Genomic DNA, 20,038 nt, shown 5'->3' on the forward strand with positions numbered 1-20,038 from the left:
GCTTAAAAATCTAAATAACATTTTATTTTAGATTTTCTTTATAACACGTGACAAAAAATCCCGCTTAGTATAAGTGTGTATCTTAAAAGTATATACAAAAGCAATGCATGAAAAAGATTTGTTGTTGTTTTGAATTAAGCACAAAACTATACAATAGGCTATCTGTTCTGTGCCCACCACGGGTATCGAAACCCGGATTTTAGCGTTGTACGTCCGCAGACACCGCGGAGCCACTGGGGGAGCATTAAAAAGAATTCCCCCAAATAGCTGAAAAGATCTGAAAACTAAATGCAATTGTAAAATTAATACTATACCAATGAAGAATATAAATAATGTTTTCTGTTTTTATCTTAAATATGCCAGTAATGAGCAAAGGTACATAAACTTTAGGTATATCTCATGAAATGAAAGCGAAAACTGCAGAAATGTCATCAGTAAATTCAGTGTTTATTCTCATTTACTAGTATATATTTGGCCAGCATTGGAACTATAAAATTTTTGCACGTAAAAAAGAAAAACAACTTCTTGACACATTCCGAATCATTTCTAGTGGATTAAATTATATTTTACAGGTTCATTTGCAAAAGTCCATGAAGAGTTAGGAGAAAAACAAACACGCAAACTTCTTTTAAATTAGAGTAGGATAGTTTTCTTTCATAACAATAATTTGTACTTTACAAATGAGGCACTTACCCTGATTGGCTTTAGGAGGGATTTCGGAGCCGTTATGTACAAGTTTTCTGTTTACATATTGAACATTGAAAATTCCTTCTTATATGTCTGCCCTTTGGTTCTACGCCATTTAATAATCTCATTCTTGCTTGCGAATATTTATATCCGAAAAGAGTAGTCACATATCTGCTCAAATACAGGTTTGGGTGCTGGAAGATGATCATAGGACAGTCGGTAGTTATTTTATGAATTATCTTTTCAGTAATATTAACAAATAAAGTTTAAAATATTTTATCACCCTATATTGGTTTATTACAAAGCTAGTTACTATTAAATATACATTTTTTTAGATTAATCAATATTTGGTACTAATAGTTTAGATTAATTTTGATCACTATTTTGTTGCTCATTACGTTTTTTAAGGTTAATAGTAATGGAAGTGTTAATTTTAGAGGGAGGGAGAGGTGACTAGAGAGACTGTTGGAAGTACATTCAGCAGGTTCTACACCTACTCTTGAATGTACCACACTATACCACACGGGAAAGATGCATAGAAGCTAACATCTGTAATTTAAGTTTTATAAAATATCAATAATCGATAAATAATACTTAGGGCTTGATTAAAAATATATAGCTATATGTAACTCAGTCAAGTATTTAAAGAAGAAATGTTGTTAATATCAAAACACATCAAATAATAATAATAGTAAGCTGCTTAAAATACTTATGAAAAAAGACCCCATTTGTAAGATTACACAAAAGAACAATGTTTGAAAATTTTCAAAATAATGCTAAAACTACAAACATGATCTAAAGAGTACTACAATAATCTCTTTCTTTTGATAACTACAAATATAAATTTCTTTAACTTAATTCCTTACAACTCTCTCAATTAACTTCATATGCGCCCCTGCGCGGCATCTGAGGGTCGTGGGTTTGAATTTCCATCGCAACAATCATACTCATCCTTTCAACCGTGAAATAATGTGAAGGTGAATTCCACTATTCGTTGGTAAAAGAGTAGCTCAAGAGTTCGCGGTGGGTGGTGATGACTAGCTGCCTTCCCTCTAGTCTTACACTGCAAAATTAGGGACGGCTAGCGCAGACAGCCCTCGAGTAGCTTTGCTCGAAGTTCCAAACAAACAAATTTCATATGTTCAGAACAGTTTTTTTTCTTTATTAGTATTTTTAAGACAAATAAAATATAAGTGTGTTAAATGATAGAAGGAAAAGAACATAAACAACAACAACAATAATGAAAACAGAAAATAGAATATACATTGATACCTCACAAACAATCCAAAACATATTTGTTTCTTATTGGTGAGAAGTGCTTATTTGAGCAAATATTTGATGTTACATCACATTTAATTATGCTTTGGCGACATCTACTGGGCATGATTTACTTAATTTATGATTCACGAGATGGCAGAATGGAGACAAAAAATAACTTATTATCTAAGTAAGTAAAAAAAACAAACAAAAAAACTTTTGTACATTATATTCCAAAATTATGAAAAGTTACAGTATGTTACATGTATGTTTGTGTGGAAAAGTATATGAAATTATCGTACCGAAACACGGATATTTTTAGAGGTATGTTTTTATACAAATGAGTACAGTAGGCCTAATAATAAGGCTTCGTTGTCGTCATGAATTAGCCAGTGTATACTGACCTTAACTAATCTTATGGGCTAGGCAGACTGATTTGGGACGTGGAATTTTTACAGTTCGTATATTATGAAGATATTCGCTGGGAAACACGACATCCAAGCTTAATCGTTAGGAATGTATTTAAGTCGCATAGATTTGTAAGTTGTATAGTGTGTGGATTTTTAGAAATTTTTAATACAAATGTTCATACAACATGACAATGATTTCTTATAACTTGTAATTAACTTGGATTACTAACTCATCGTTTTGTTTTATTCTTTTAATTTTATTCTCATTTTATTTGCAATAGTTGAACAAATTAAGAATGTTTTCAAAATTTTAAGTTGCCATTATAAAGCTCTGACATGCTAACTGCCTCTCTCAAATGGATGGGAAAGAATGGAAGAAAAGTATATCTGTAGACAATGAACAACTTTAGTATAATATTTTAAAATGTATATCAAAATAACACTAAATTACAAAGAAAAATAATTTATATGGTAAAAGTTAATGTTAAATTAAAGGTATTTTTAAGCATACACTTTAAAATGATTTAAATATGATTTCAAACCAATAATTCAGTGTGAGTCTGTCAAATTCACTATTTTAACTTGGAATACTATGTAGATTAATATTTTTATGCTCCCTGCTAGTATAGCAGTAAGTTTACAGATTTATATGCTTAAACCAGGGGTTTGATTTCCCTCGGTAGGCTCAGTAGATTGCCTGATGTGGTTGTGCTATAAGAAAAACATACACATAACTTTCTTATAGCAGAAGGGATACTGATTAGCTGGGAATGGCTTAGAGGTGGAGGATTAGACTGATTTTGAGTTAAAGAATTATTTTGTAAGGATAGATTAAGATAACTTGTTTTATCTTGAGAAAAGAAATGGGTGAGGGGTCACCAGTAGGTTGAAAGTTTCTGCTGTGTTTTGAAGATGATAGGATGTAGAGTTTGCAAAACTGGCGAGGTTCCAGTTAAGACAGTTTTATTTTTATAACTGGATGGTTAAGTTATGGAATAAGTTGCTGTCACTGTTAGTAGTAGTGGATTTTGGATGTTTATAGGAGTTTTAAAAGGATAATTTATGGTTTCCGTAAATGTATGGGGTGGGTTTAAAATCTTACTTTTCTGAAGAATGAGAGTATATGTACAATCATAAAGAACTGAATGTGTATAGTGTTAACACATTTTCTTAACATTTTACATGATTTCAAAAACTGTCTTGGTGAATAGCAGAAAAATAAATGTTTTTGGCTGTATTTCTTTATACTTTCTTCAGAAGTTGCTTCATCTGAAGTGGTAAGTATTTGTAATCAAACTTCTGTTATAAGTGTAATATTTTACAGTGATGTGGAAGTAAAACTTTTTAATTATATTATTTTTTTCCATTTTATTTTTTGTGAAAAAAATATTATTAGACATAATTTATTGCATTATAGTAAATGGGGTTGAGGGAAAATCTGATAGACTACAAGTCTGTTATTACTAATCACTGTTTCTGTTGGTAATAGCCATTTGTGCAACAAGTATATATTTTTTCCTTTGGCAAGAAATAATTATTTTGGCTAAAAGTTGTAGCTTAAGTGTTTTAAAGTTACTCTGAACATTTCATAGTTGGTGAAATGCTGAATTGAAGATGACCAGGTGACAACTGTTTGGTTTGCTTTTAAAATATGTATCAGTCCCCTATTGGTTTCACGTAAATGAAATATATCAATAACCAAATAAGAAAAGCATATTTTAATGTAACTGATAAATATTTATTGTAACTAGTTATCCATCTTATTTATGTGCATTATTTGAATATAATAAACATAATAGTATTCAATTAATAAAGATTTGAGTGTTCAGAATGTTTTGTTGTTACCTACTCACTAAATCTAAATTTATCTTTAAAGTTTATAAACAGATACATGTTAACTTGCAGACTCTTTCATAAATTAAAAGATGTAAGAAACTGTAAAAAAACTTGCAACTTTATGGTCCATCCTCAAGTTTCAAAAACTTTCCATTAAAGCTTCCTGTCAGTGTTACCTGGAGTTCTGACTAACAACTTTCCACAAAACCATGAACTTCTGCTAAATCAAGTATATTTATTCTACTGTGAGAACAGTAATTTTTGTTCTAACTATTCATATTTAATCTTTCTCTTGAGATGTTTTCAAAGCTGTTTACCAGTAAATGAACAAAACACTTGATGTAATATTATAAAAGTGTGGTGATTAAGATGTACAAAAACTTTCCAAAAAAAGAGTAACATTCTTTAAAAAATCAGTAAAGTAATAATATATACTCAAGAAATGATAATTTCTCAGCATTTTTATGTTGAATCTTTGAGACAAGAAGAAAAATTCATACAAAAAAAATTCACTGGTGCATTTTTTATAGATGTGAGTTTTGAAAATGGTTACTAATGAATCTGAACATTTTATTCATTTTTCTTTGTAAATTACACTTAAGAGATGCTACAAAATGATAAAATATTTTTGGTTAAAAATGTTTAAAAACAGTTGGAATTATCTTTATTTGAAATCTAGTATGTAGGTGTTTACTGGCCAATAGGTTCAAAGTTAAAAATAGTGTGTGTTAGTTGATGTTAAAAAATTTTGTTGTAATTAGTTTTGTTATTTATCTTTGTCAGCTCAGGTACCAAACATGGAATTAATGTTATGCTGTAAATATTTGTGATTCAAAGAAATTTAAAATGGTTAAAAAAAAAGTCAAAGGAAACTTCTAGTGTGATTTATATATTTTTTAATATGATGTTGTTGAAAGGTCATATAGAAAACTAATAGAATGTTGCCATTAAACACGTTAGCATGTGTTGTACTGCAGTATTACCAGATAATAGTATCTGTTTTAGTTAACATGAAAATTAGAGTAATTTAATTTATAAATCATAAAATAGTTTAATTTTTGAAATGTACAGTTTTTATTAATTAGTAGTTTTAAATTGGGGAAAAAGACAAATTGACATCAATATGATTAGAAGAACTTGTTGTGATAGATGGCATGATTAGGGTATGTTTTGGGGTTTTTGACTTTCAAGAGGCATATAAAGATTCAGTAACTGAATTTAATCTCTTCACTGTGGCAGACCTGAATCTTAATATATATCAACATATACATAAAATATATATCAACACTGTACTTCACATTCTCCAGGTCATAATTACTGGATCATCTTGTTGCCAGTATGACCAACTCAATTTCCTTACACAATAGATGTGTACACTTCATTGCATTTTGTCTCATTATTTATCATTTATATGTTTATTGTTTAAAGACACCCTTATATTTATACAGTGAAATCTATAATTTCTCCTTTCATTGGCATGAAATCTATACTTACCCAAAACTGATGTATATTCTGTAATCTATTATTTTACACAGTTTATATATACAGTTTTGTTTTGTTTACAATAATTTTATCAATACTATGTCTTGAATTAAGAAAAATATGTTTGTTATTTCAATAATTTCACAATATTGTAAGAACTAAGAAGTCTGTGTGATTTACATCCAGTATATTGGGTAAGCTCACCCTTTTTATGTTATAGATGAATACATATTTTTATTTTCAATGAAATGAGTGAGATGATTGAAAAATGTTTTTATAACTATTCATTTGCATTTGTAAGAATATTTCATATTATGTACGTTTGGTAATCATACACTTGTTTGCTCAACACACACCAAATATGTGTAAAACTGATAGTTCTACATTTCCATAATGTTGGAATCTCTTTGTAAGAAATTGGGTGCTACTGCACATTTTCATGAAACTCTCACTCAATTAACTCTTTAAGATTGTTATACTCTTTGAAATACAGGACTGTGCACAAAGGTATGCCAGTCTTGACACATATAAGGAATTTTTTAGCCTTTCCTTTGTCTCATTGTAGTCTGAGAGCAAAACTGTACGTTTGACTGTACGTTTCACAGGGTTTTCTAATACTAATAATAGTTTTCTTAGAAACATTTATTGCTTTGTAGTACTAATGATAGCTTTCTTAGAAACATTTATTACTTTGTAATGCTAATGATAGCTTTTTTAGAAAGACTTATTACTTTGTAATGCTAATGATAGCTTTCATAGAAACATTTATTACTTTGTAATACTAATGATAGCTTTCTTAGAAACATTTATTACTTTGTAATACTAATGATAGCTTTCTTAGAAACATTTATTACTTTGTAATTCTAATGATAGCTTTCTTAGAAACATTTATTGCTTTGATAGTTTCTTAGAAACATGCTAATGATAGCTTTCTTAGAAACATTTATTGCTTTGTAATACTAATGATAGCTTTTTTAGAAACATTTATTACTTTGTAATGCTAATGATAGCTTTCTTAGAAACATTTATTACTTTGTAATGCTAATGATAGCTTTCTTAGAAACATTTATTACTTTGTAATTTTAATGATAGCTTCCTTAGAAACATTTATTACTTTGTAATTCTAATGATAGCTTCCTTAGAAACATTTATTATATTGTAATGCTCATGATAGCTTTCTTAGAAACATTTATTACTTTGTAACACTAATGATAGCTTTCTTAGAAACATTTATTACTTTGTAATTCTAATGATAGCTTTCTTAGAAACATTTATTACTTTGTAATTCTAATGATAGCTTTCTTAGAAACATTTATTACTTTGTAATTCTAATGATAGCTTTCTTAGAAACATTTATTATATTGTAATACTAATGAATATATGGATATTCTATTTTCAGCTAGTTTGAGTTAACAGAAATGGTTCATTAATGTTTTCCCATTCAGAATAATCACCCAATCTTGCTTTGAAAATAGTTGATAAATGAGATTTTGCAACATTTTAACTGCTTAACATATGGACACTGTTAGGTTTTTAAATGTAGTTGTTTAAATTATTTATGCAACAGATTGATAGTCAAGCCATTGGTTACTGCTGGTTCCCCTTTACATTTCACATATAGAATGAGTGTCACAAGAGACAAAAATTTAAAATTAATCATGTTGCAGTGAGTAGGTGCCAATGGTTGTGAATATTATAAAAACAAGTTGATAATATGAGGGTAAAGAGCAGTGAAATTAAACAGAATTCCACATAGTTCATGCTGTGAAAAATATCAGAGTACTCCACATGAATACGTTAAAGAAATTTGTTAGCTGTTAATGAGATGTGTTTGCATGTAAAAGTAACATGGGAGGTGTCAAGTGTAAGTTAGATGTTAGCTTGGAGTACACATTGTATTTTGACAAAAAAAAATGTAATTTTTAAAAAGTATTATTTATCATATATAATAAGTTGGCATTTCCTTTGTATGGTTGACTGTACCATGTGTCATTAAAATATAATATTTATAAAAAGCAAAGTGTAGTGTTTGTCATGTTCCACTCTGGGAGGTTTTAAGACATATGTACTTTTTCAACTTCAGGTAACAGGGAATACCTGAAAAAACATGAATGTATGTTTTTCTGTCATAGTTACTCTGAGAAATAATTGAAATTGAAATATTTATGTTACAATAAGAATGAAAAACTTCTTTTGTTTTACTTACTGATATAGGTTCATAAGAAGCCTGGCTTGTTGGTTTAACTAATTCATGTACGTACACTAACTGTATTATGTAACAATTCAACTTTCCAGTCTTTGATAAAGTATTTTTAACAGAGTTTTAACTGCAATAAGCAAAGTTTTTCTGCCTTTTGTTCTGAGTCATATGTATATACTGCTACTGTGTTATATCACAATTCATTTTTCCAGAATTTCATAAAATATATACGAGTTTTATATCATTGTTAAACTTTTCTTGTTTGCCAGTTTCATATGAGTAATGAAATGTCTTTTTCTTTTTTATTGTGTATCAAAGAATTAACCTAAAGATAGTGGAACTTTTTCTGCCAAAACATTGTTTTTAATTGTATATTTTGCTTTTAATTTATCCAGTAAATTATTGTGCATTTTTAAATGTTGGATGTTCTTACTTATTTTATGAAATAAACCATGCATCAGAAAAGTTGTTTATCTATGAACATGCCAGTGAAAAAGTCAAATTTTATATTTTTAACTGATTACCTATTTTTTCACAAACTAAGAGGTTTTCCTTTTTATTCTGAGTTATATATCTATGATTATTTTATAATTTTACAATTTTTTTCCAAACCATGGTAAAATGTACATGTATTAGGGTGAAAATACATTTAGATATAGGATTTTTTTATTGATTGCAAATGTTTTTACAGACTAACAGGGGGTTTACCTTCTTCTATTCGTTTGAGAGATCTTATAAGACAAATACGAGCGTGTAAGACAGCAGCTGATGAAAGAGCAGTAGTACAGAAAGAATGTGCATATATTCGTTCAACATTTCGAGAAGAGGACAACACATGGAGATGTCGCAATGTTGCCAAGCTGCTGTACATTCACATGTTGGGTTATCCTGCTCATTTTGGCCAGGTTTGTTTTGAAACATAAAGGAAAGAAACTTTCATATGTTGTAAAATTAAGCATTTTTTTTTAATTCATTGCGACAGGATGTGTTTTAATATTCTAGGAAATTTTCAAACCAATATTGAACCTTTTTACAAATTTTTCCTGTGTTAATTGTGGAGAAAGTTTTCAAGTTGTATCTAAAAATTGAAAATCATGAATAAGGTAATTGCTTCCTCCTCTTCCATCAGTAACTGTTGTAAATTACAAAGCTTGTGCCAAAAACTGGGCCTTTATGAAATAGAAAGTATTGGTTTGAAGCCTTGCTTTGCTTTTTCATAAATTGTAGCTGTTTTTACATCATTTGTGGGAAAGCTTTCACTAAGGGAAAGCCTTGCCTTACAAAACTTTTGACATGCTTTGAAAATGTTACTGCAAATATAGATTAAAGATGCAGATTTGGTACATCTGGATTTTCAGGAAGTGTTATAAAGTTCCACGTAAAAGGCATATAAAAACTTATCTCTGTAGGTGTGGGGGATAAGTTAAATAATTGGATAGAAGAGTGGGTTGATGGAAGAAAGCAGAGGGTTGTCATAAATAGAGTTCAGTCAAACTGGGTTAATGCTGCAAGTGGTGTACCTCAGGGCTCAGTTCTAGGATCATTGCCCTTTTTTGATTTACATCAGTGACATCCATGAAGGAATGGCCAATAAATTACTTAAATGTGCTGGTGATATCAAGGTCTTGGGCATTACTAGTTATGAAGATGCTGCTGCTTAGGAAAGATTGAATTGTTGGAAAGGGTTCAGAAGAAGGTTACTAAAGTGGTAAGTAGGATTGAGAGGTTATCATATGAGGAGAGATTAAGATCCTGAAAATTTCCTCTTGAAGAAAAGAAGAGTTAGAGGAGATTTGATTGAACTGTTTAAGATTGTACAAGCAATTGATAATGTTGATACATCAACATATTTCATGCTTAACAGCAGGAATTATAGAACTAGGGTACACAAAATAAATTTAGGCAAGGTAGAAGCCATCTTCAGCTAAGACAGTTATATTTTTCAAATATGGTGGTTGGCCTGTGGAATGGGTTGCCTTCAGATGTTGTGAAGGCAGTAAATTTGAGTGAGTTTAAAAGAAAGCTGATAGATATATAAATTATAAGGACTGGCTTTAATTTTTTTTGTAAATTTATTTATTTAATGATTTTAGTTTTATTTAGAGAAAGGGACAGCTGAGATGGACCAACAAGTCTTTTTGTCATTCTTAAACATTATTACTTTAAATCTCATGTACAATAATTATGACTATTAGAGAGACTTTCTATGCAACATAAGTTATTACTTCATTTAATGTAATGCATAGACTATTCATTAATATATTATATAGTCAGTTTCTGAGAAATGTTACTTAATGAAAAACTTGTTAATGCTTTTATACTTATTTGCATTGTTTTCCCAGCTTGAATGCTTGAAGTTAATAGCATCACCAAGATTCATAGACAAAAGAGTAGGATATTTAGGGGCAACGCTTCTTTTAGATGAACGTCAAGATGTGCATTTGTTAATTACTAACTCCCTAAAAAAGTAAGTTTAGTTTCAGTTTACTCTATTTAAAATAATAATAATAATATATACATGTACATACAGTATGATTTGTTTAATTATTTTTGTTTTCAAGTTGGAATTATAACTTGAATTACATTGATTTTGTAATTTCCTCGAATGAGAGGACAGATGAAATGTTTGACCAATGAAATGGTGTTAAGTATCTCTGTTTATGGGTAATAAAATGAAATAGTCGTATACAGAATCTTGTAAAGAAAAACTTGTGTAGTTTTAAGTAGAAATATTTCTGTAACTGAAAAATAAAGTTTTCGCTTCAAGACAGATTTTCATTACTTTGTTTTTGACATAAAAATTTCCAGGCCTAGAAAAGAAACCTGAAATTTTTAATGCTTTTTTTCTTGGTATGAATGACTATTACTGATTTAATTCGTAGTAAATTATTATCAGGCAACAATGATAAATCATACATTTTATTTTGATGTAATTAATCATGTTAGTATCTGGATATTGTATATAATTCTATATCTTTCATTTTTTATTGTTTTCTCTAGTGATCTAACAAGCCAAACTCAGTTTGTAGCTGGACTTGCACTAAGTGCCTTGGGATCAATCTGTTCTCCAGAGATGAGTAGAGATCTGGCAGGAGAAGTAGAGAAACTTATAAAATCTTCAAATGTGTACCTGAAGAAAAAGGTGCAGTTTTTTTTTTTTTTCAGAGAAAAAGTGTGTAACTAATAAAAGGAAAGGAGAAGTATAGGTGATTTTATTTTCATCTTAAGAAGACAAAACATGCATAAACTTCTTGCATTGTTTGCACAACTTTCATAGGAGTTTAGTTGATTTCATTGAGCAAAGTAATAAATTATATAATCTTGTAAATAGCTTTGATCTTCTAAATACCTATGATACCTGATCTTTTGAGTAGAAACGTATATTTAATAATTTACTTCTCTGGTTACAGGCTTGGTCTATTTTAACTGACCACGTGAACTCTTTCAATTCATTTGAGTTGATAGATTTGCTGCAACTAACTTTAAACATAGTGTGTATATCTTTATAAAATTTGTCAGATTTTTCAGTAAACATTAAAAGTCTTTCACTTTACAAAAAAATTGTATTTTAGTGAAGTATTTTGATAAACTAAGAAAAAAGATTTGTTAATGAATATATCAAGTATTTGTTTTAAATAGTCCATGTGCAAAGTGATTTTCATGTTAAGATGTATGAAATATATTTAAAAGTAAGTTTGTGAGAACTTAAAAAGAGAACAGGTAAAGTGATACTGAAGAAACTTTTAACCAAATCAGATATTTCTTGGAACTTTCCCTATGGGTATCCATTTCTGCATGTCACCTCTTTTTTTACAGCTAAATTCAAAATTTAATTAAACTACCTTATTATCAATGTATACAAATAAACATGGCATCAAAATGTAGTTAATAAATGAACGGTTAATGTTGTATAAGCTTTAAATTCATTATTTTATAAGGAAACACTTAAAATTCCTTAGTCTCACCTGATATAAAAATTGACATTTGCTCTCTAAGTCTCCATCCTTGTCAAATTTATTTACCATCTTTCCAGATAGTATTGAATTTAGTATGAATTAATTCTATAATATAGTTATTACTCAGGCAAAGCATAAAATTTATTGCTGTCAATCTTCTTTGTTTACTGAAACAAGAACATTACCTTCACTTTTCATGTCCATTTGTCACATCCTCTTTTTATTCACAAATTGACAGTAGTTCTCTCTGTTGTTTTATACCATATTGTGTAGAACCAATATAAAACCAGATTTTCAGTCTATCAAGTGATATATTGTATTATGTTGCTTTATACACAGAAAATTGCACCAGGAGAAAACCAGATTTTAAGTCTGTCAAATGATATATTGTATTATGTTGTTTTATACATGGAAAATTGCATTTTGTATTCAGTTTGAAACTTCATTCCCATGTAAAGCAACATTGATGAGATTAGCTGAACTTTTAACTGTTCTTTTTGCATCGTTAGAAAGTCATTAGAATTACGATAGTTATGGGTTATTGTTTGCTTTTTACATGTTGTTTTGTGTTCTTAGGTGCATTATGTATTTAAATTTAAAAGAAATATTTACTAATTAACAATAAAAAGTAGGTTTCAGTTTCACTACAAAAACAAAGACCCAAGTAAGTACTATGTATCTTGTTTTCCCTAAGTAATCTTCATTTATTGCTATAAAAATAATTAGGTTAGATAAGGTAAGATAACATGAAAAACTTTTCTAACAGTTTAAGCTTGTGAGCAGCTTGTGTGTTACTTTATCAGTACAGTAATACGAGCTGGACATTCACTAAATGATTTACAACTTGTATGGCTGGAATATTAGTTAGACATGGTTCAAAGATCAATAAAACAATGAGGTTAAGTATAAATGTAAACAGCTATGAGCTTTAAGTTACTTAGGATAAACAGTTATAGTGGTTTCCTGTTTTTGTTTGCAGTCATTATAGAAATAAAGAGGGTAATTTAGATTTGTTTCCTCATTTTGTATGAAGATTGTGAGGACGATCAAATGGACCAACAGCATATAGTGTTAGAGAAAATAATGTAGATAGAACAGAGTTTTTCTGGAAAAAAATATGATTTGAGATTTATTTAGGTTTTAGGGTTACACAAATTACATTTGACAATTTTTAGATGAAGAAAAGTATTCTTAAAATAAAAATCATGTAACTAGAACAATCATTGCTCTTGATTAAATTCACAGACAAATGTTTAGTAAAACATATTTAATAAAAAAAAATTCTGATTTTTTTTTGACAACAAAAGAATTGCAACATTTACTGATAGTCTGCAAAATGTTGTGAAGATACATTATCAAAAGTTACAACATGATTAATCTCATGATTACTTTGTTGGTTACAAATGAAATATAAATGTAGACCTTTCAGAAGCACTCAGATTAGGTCAAGAGACATCATTGTGTTGTTGACTTGCATTCAAAATTTCATTGAACTGTTACGTTATGAATTTATGTCAGTAAGTATGAAATCAAATCATAGATTATAATTCAAAGTTTAGTACTATATATTTGTTAATTTTGTAATTTACAAATAAATATTAAAATAACACACCTAAATATTGATTTTTGTTTGTCGCATGATTTGTTAAATGGAGTATTGGTTCAAATTATATGTTTGTGCTGTCTAAATATGAAACTTATAGTTCATACAAATTAGCAACTGAAATTACTTATACTGAAAAACTAGATTATAAAATAAGAATCTCATTTCTTTTTTGTTTGTTGAAATATGGCTTATGTATTGAATCAAGCACAGTGTTAGTGCTCTCTTTCCATTTTTGTAAACAGTCCTGTATATACATTTACTTCAACATGTGATATCTGAATAATCAATTTAAAACTCAGAATGACCCTTAGTGGCTTTATGAGCCATTTTAAAGTGCTGTGTAGCCATGCCATTCTTTTCAACTAAGATTTCATGCAGAAAGGTTGTGTCTGTGGTCTGCTTGACATTATATATTTTTTACACAAAATACAGCTTAGTTACTAACCTTAATAAATTTTAGTGGAATTTTATGGTATCAGTATAATTATTTATGATTTTTTGGTTATTTCAAATACTTATATAAAACTTTAAAAAAAATTATTTTGGTTCACATTCTTCACATGCAAAAATTTGAAAAGATTTAGCAACCTACAGCAAGCAGCAAATGAGTACTAAGGTCATTACAACTAGAGAATATAATTTGTTTGCTATACTTATTTATTTGCTGTTCTATGTTTTAAGAAAAACAAGTTTAAGAACATTTGTAAATAGTAATAGTTAAGGTATAATAACTGAAATGTGATTGTATTTTACAAAATACTAGTCCTCTATAACACAACCAAGACATTTTGTAAAGTGTTAAGGTCAGTTTTATATTACTAGACATGGTAAAATGGGTGCACGTGTGCCTCCTCAGTATAGGTGTAATGTTAACCAGGTACAAGTGGAAGGTCAGTATAATAAAAATAATATATATAAACATGTTATGAAACTTAATCTGTTTAGAGTAAACATTTGCGTTTTCATACAAACTGTAGTCATTGTAGAACAAAAGAAGCACAATTTATATTTATTTCATAATTTGTTATGGTGGTTATGAGGCCAGTCAAATTGACAAACCCTATATATTTAGGGTAGAGAAAATAACAGACAAAATATAAAGTTTTACTGAAAACAAATGTTTGAAACCTATCTCAGAGGTTTCAGAGATTACACAAATAACACATTACATTTTTGGGATTTTGAATAGTTTTAATTATAATCTAAAAATCACTTCACACTTGGACTAGTAATGAAACAGACTCAATTTTTTCACAAACAAATCTTTAGTAAAAATAATGCATTAAAAACCTGATTTTTTTGTGTGCAAAATATTTGAAATCTTTGATAAAAGTCTATCAAATTTTGTAATGATACAAATAAGCATTAAAAATTTCTTACTAAAATTCTAAAATTAGTATAAATGTTTCATGTCAATTATTAAAGATGAAAATGAATTTATAGGTGTTAAATTTAACTTTTTCTTACCATTGGTTATTTTGTAACATAGTATAGACTTTATATTTTTATTCCTTAGGCTGCTTTATGTGCATTCCGTATTATCAAGAGAGTACCAGAAATTTTGGAAATGTTTATACCTGCAGCAAGATCTCTGTTAACTGAGAAGAACCATGGTAAGTATTAATCTTTAAATCTAGAATTCTGTTAACAGAAAAGAAAACTTGATGAATATTCATTTTTAAATGTTCGTCTCTTAACAGATATCAAGTTTTAAAAATAAATTAAGATTTTCCTCGGCTGACAAATATTAGGACTTGAAAATAATTTTTCTTTTCAGTTAACTGAGAGAAAAACAATAAGTACACATTATGAGGTATAAATCCAACTGCATTTTTGCAATATTAATGTATAACATCATCTAAGTCAATTGTAGTTGTCACTCAAGTGTATTCTTGTTTGAATTCTATGCCTTACAGAACTGACCAGTGAGGTTGTGGTTGCTCCAGGTTTATTTCTCTTGTACTTTCATCAAGACACTTTAAATTCATTCATAAATGCCAGACAAATGCCATTTTAATTACAAATAGTCAAAAGTTGTGCTCATGTGGAAGAAATTTTAATAAAGCACAAAACAAATAACTATATTTCTTAGATACACATGTAACTAGATCTACTAGTTGAAATTACTAGCATTTTTTACTTAATGCAATATAAAAAATAAACATTTGTGACATCCTCTTAAAGGTAAAGTGCCCTGAATGCATTTAACAAAAAGCCATAAGATCAAAACTGATTACTAAACATGCTTACCCTTTCACCATGGCATGTCATAATGTGATGATCAATCCCACTGATAGTTAGTCAGTTTTAAATTTTGGATGATAGTAGATAGTTATATTAGCTTTGCTACAAACAAATTTTCTAACTTCTGTTTTTATTTATTTTTTAAACTTTTTAAAACTTTGTAAGATAAAGTTGTAATTATCAAAAATTTATCTAACAAAATAAGTTGTTATTATTCTTAATTTTTATGTAGTTTGACTTTATGTTAAGGTACTTGCAAGATATCCAAAGTAATGGTTTTAACACTGACTTGTGTGTTTGCATAGAAAATAGAATGAACTTTGCTCAACCGACTTTCTTGGTTCAAAGTAAATATAAAATTGTAGGTTGAACTACTACTTTAAAATGTAAGGTGTGACTTATTTTTAAACTTTAATAAAATTTTATATTTTTATGTGGTAGTTCAGACTGTTAAGTTTATTGTTGTGGTAATATATACAGATTGAAATAACAATTAAACAAGATTTCTTTGGCTAGTTACAGAGCATTGAAGTAACTGTGTAGCTTGTAGATACAACACTGGCTTCAACATCTTTGCAAATATATTTATGAACATATTAAACAATATACTGAATTGTCTGGAATAGTAAAAAAAAAGGATCTGTAATTCATAAGATTTTAACACAGATTTTGGTCCTATTAGAATAACATTATGGTATATTTGGGAAATGTACACTACTTTTGCAGCAGGTGACTGATAAGTAAATAAATCTTTTTCTTCTAAATGTTCAACAGTGTATAAGCTTTTTGTTTTAAACTACAAGCTTTAGAGATGTTGCAAAAACTACCTAAGTTTGGCATTGTAGTATAAATGGTAAAAGTTTTCAGAATAACAGAAATCTGTATAACATTAGGGGATGAATGGAATAAAAATCACTTTGAAGGCACAACACTGGCTTATCCATTATAAAGACTTTACCAGATTGATGTTGTATTTTAAGAGGAATGATATTATTAAATTAAGTTGAACACAGAACAGTTGCTTGAAATATTGGTGAGTAAAATAAATGTGTTTGTTTCACATTGTTTTTATAGTGATTTTATTAGAGAATACTGCTCATGTTTTTTGTGTTCAATTGTTAGGCAGTAGATACTATAAGCAATGTATTAATTTTCAGTTGTAACACTTTCTCTTTCATATATTGTATCCAGTGTAATGGTTTAAACACCAGAAGCTGATATGAATAAATTAAGAGGAATGTGAGAGCAAAACAAATATCTGCAGTTTTGTGAATGATTTCTATTAAAAATTATAGACCTGTTTGTTTCAAATATTTGTTAATTGTAGCATGATATTGTTTTTTGGTCCCAGAAATCATAATGTGCATGTTCATGAAAAGTGCTTGAAAATCTTTAATTGGACTTTGAAGAATGGACATATACCTTGTATTTAACTATTTATTTAATTAACATTTATTATTACTATGGTATTTTTAACTTAATATTTCTTTATATATTTTCTTATAATACAAATTTTTTTTTAGTACAGTGTACTTTAACATCCATTTTGCCAGGTAATTTGGTAATTTACCTCAAAGAGAATACTTTATTCTGAAAAACTTGTGCTGAAAAAAAAAATTTTGTATTAAAAATAGACTTAAAAGTAAGATAAATATATTTTCACCATTTTCTGCCTGTTACTGATAATATGTTATTTGTATAAGGGGTACTTATTGCTGGAGTAATCCTAGTCACCGAATTATGTTCCCTGTGTCCAGACACACTACTGTATTTTAAAAAGGTGTGTACATACTTTGTTTAAGAATCAGTTTTAGAGTAAAGTTATGATGATTCATTAAAACTGTTAAAAAGAATATCTGTGTTCATTTAGCTTCCTTGTTACTATGTCTGCTAGTAGTTGTAAACTACCAAAGAAAAGTGATTTGGATGAAACTAGCTATTGCTGCAAACCTGTAATATATACTAATATACCATCAAAAACATTAAATTACCTAATGCATAGTGAATTGTGTATTAGAGTATTAGACTCCACACGTTTTGGTGCTCTTACAGCTCTGGCATCGGATCACCAAATTATGTACATTCTATTTTCTAATCTTTTTCATACTAAATTGTACAACTTTATATAAAGTTTTCTATTAAACTAAAAGTGTCTACATTTTAGAAGTGTCTTTTTTTCTGTGTGTACATAAGTATCAAATTAAATGTTCTTTGAGCAAACCGTATATGAAGGACTTGTGTGTCTATTGTAATTATTGTCTGTAAGATTGTATACTTTTATATATGAGCCAATATGGTACTGTGCAAAAGTTTTAGAACAAAGCAAAAAATTAAAATTCAGGCTATTTTCAAAGAACTGCCAAAGATGAAATATCAAAATTTTATTAACTTTCAAATTTAGTACAGCATAAACTTGGTTCAAGTGCTTGAGTTCAGCAAACACTTAATATTTTGTATGTCCCCATTTGCTTTCATAACTGCATACAGTTTTTTTAGGCATTATTGTACATACTTAATAGAAGTGCCCTTTGGAATTTTACTCCAGGTGTCTAATACACTCTCATAATGTTTCTTTAGAAGTAATTTTTGATTTGTCAAGCTTTTGATCTATCAAATCACAGATGTGCTCAACTGGGTTGAGATTGGGTATTTGTGGGGCCATTGCACCATTTGAATTACTCCAGCAGTTTCTTTTTAAGCTTAGTAAATCTTACATAGGTTGGATAAATGTTTGGGGTCATTATTTTCTAGGTAGTAGATTCCTTTACAAGTAATATTAACCCAGTGGGTATACCATGACAAATGAGTGTCTGATGGTAATTGCACTGTCCATTATTCTATCTAATCTGTAAAAACGTTCAGTTGCCTCAGCAGAAAAACACCCCTAAAACATCACACTGCCTCTTTCATTCTTCATGGTAGGTGCTATGCACTGAGGTAAGTATATTTCACCTTTCTTCTGCCAAATATATAAACTATGCTTTGAATCAAATATTTCAAACTTGGACTCATCCATCCATAACACCATTTTCCAATCTTCAACATTCCAGTTTTTGTACTGTTTTTCAGCAAATTTCAGTCTTTTGACAATATTTGGAGATTAAAGTAAAGATGCTTTTAATTTCTACACAACCAAATATTCCATTGTTGTTGGGTCTTGATGCTGTAGATCTGGTCACTTTTCTATCATTTGGTACCTGGTTGTTTATCTCATGCTTGCTCAATTGCAGACTTCCTTCCATCCCAAAGGCTGTATAAATGAAGATATTTAACTTCAGTATCATTATGTTTAGGTGTTCTGTCTCTTCCTCTCCTATTTTCAAATTTGCCTGTCTTAGTCTCACAATCTAGGGTATACTTGACAATGTTTGGAGAGCATTTCAAGTTGTCAGCAATTTGTCTGAGAGTTCGACCAGCATCATGTAAAGCTTCTTCTAACATATACTGGTACTATATGCTGGCTCCTTGCTAGCTTCTAGCTTCTTTCTGTATAGTTAAGACACTGCATGGGATACCATGACAGTTATTTCAGACCCTAAATTTTATCTGTATGTTCATTCAAGCAGAATCCGTATGATATGCCTTTTGAAAAAGTATGTGGGAATTCTAAGGAATAACCATTCTCACCTTGACTTATTCAGTTGTCAACAGGGATCAGTGAATTATTACTATAATGTTAATTTACATTTCATAATGCTTGGAAGAATTAGCTCCATAAAATAGAAAGAATGACAAAAATTCTCTTGTCCTAATGCTTTTGCACAGTACTGTATGTTAGGGTGAAATGTGTGTTTGTATGCACCCTACCTTTCAATGTTAAAATTATTAACTTTTAAGCTATACTTTTGTGTAGATGTTGTAGATTTAAGCTTATATTTTGAGAACTGTATGATAAGTTTTGAATATGTCATTAATCTCTGGCATTTAGAAAGACTTGTATCAACCAAACTTTGTTTAATATGTTTAAAAAAAATTCCTTTTATATTTTCCTGTCTAGCTCGTACCTAACTTAGTGCGGATCCTGAAAAATCTTGTGATGGCAGGCTACTCACCTGATCATGATGTGAATGGTATCAATGATCCTTTCCTTCAGGTAATGTATTGATTAGACATTATTTCTGAGAAGAAACTTCTTATTGGAAAACTTAAGTAAATATGGTGATGTATTAACCCACTTGCAATGTGCAGGTCAAAGAGCATGCCCCAAATGTTGTGAGAGTTACATTCAAAATTTAAACTGTTTTATTTAAGCCTTTTTTCTATTTAACAAATAAAAGAAAAATATCTCATGATGGTTGATATGTGCATAATGTGTGTTTTTAATTTATTTGTGTCTTGTAACTCAATCATTTGTATATAC

The 20,038-nt window shown here is 29.0% G+C and overlaps 1 protein-coding gene across 2 annotated transcripts in view; it reads left to right on the forward strand.

Annotated features, from left to right (window-relative positions):
* The first annotated feature begins 2,009 nt into the window (after positions 1–2,009).
* The window catches only part of LOC143250910 (AP-1 complex subunit gamma-1-like), a 41,712-nt gene continuing 23,683 nt past the window's right edge, over positions 2,010–20,038 (forward strand). The window contains exons 1-7 of one of the 2 annotated variants that reach the window (XM_076502087.1): positions 2,010–2,134; positions 8,564–8,777; positions 10,215–10,339; positions 10,873–11,014; positions 14,951–15,047; positions 17,382–17,458; positions 19,676–19,771. In XM_076502087.1, the coding sequence (XP_076358202.1) occupies positions 2,046–2,134; positions 8,564–8,777; positions 10,215–10,339; positions 10,873–11,014; positions 14,951–15,047; positions 17,382–17,458; positions 19,676–19,771 (840 nt within the window). In that variant the 5' untranslated portion in view covers positions 2,010–2,045. Of the gene's footprint in view, positions 2,135–2,334; positions 2,484–8,563; positions 8,778–10,214; positions 10,340–10,872; positions 11,015–14,950; positions 15,048–17,381; positions 17,459–19,675; positions 19,772–20,038 lie in introns of those variants that run through there. The other variant, XM_076502088.1, reaches the window with a different exon arrangement.

The sequence above is a fragment of the Tachypleus tridentatus genome, chromosome 5, assembly GCF_004210375.1.
Source record: "Tachypleus tridentatus isolate NWPU-2018 chromosome 5, ASM421037v1, whole genome shotgun sequence".
Classification (NCBI taxonomy): domain Eukaryota; kingdom Metazoa; phylum Arthropoda; class Merostomata; order Xiphosura; family Limulidae; genus Tachypleus; species Tachypleus tridentatus.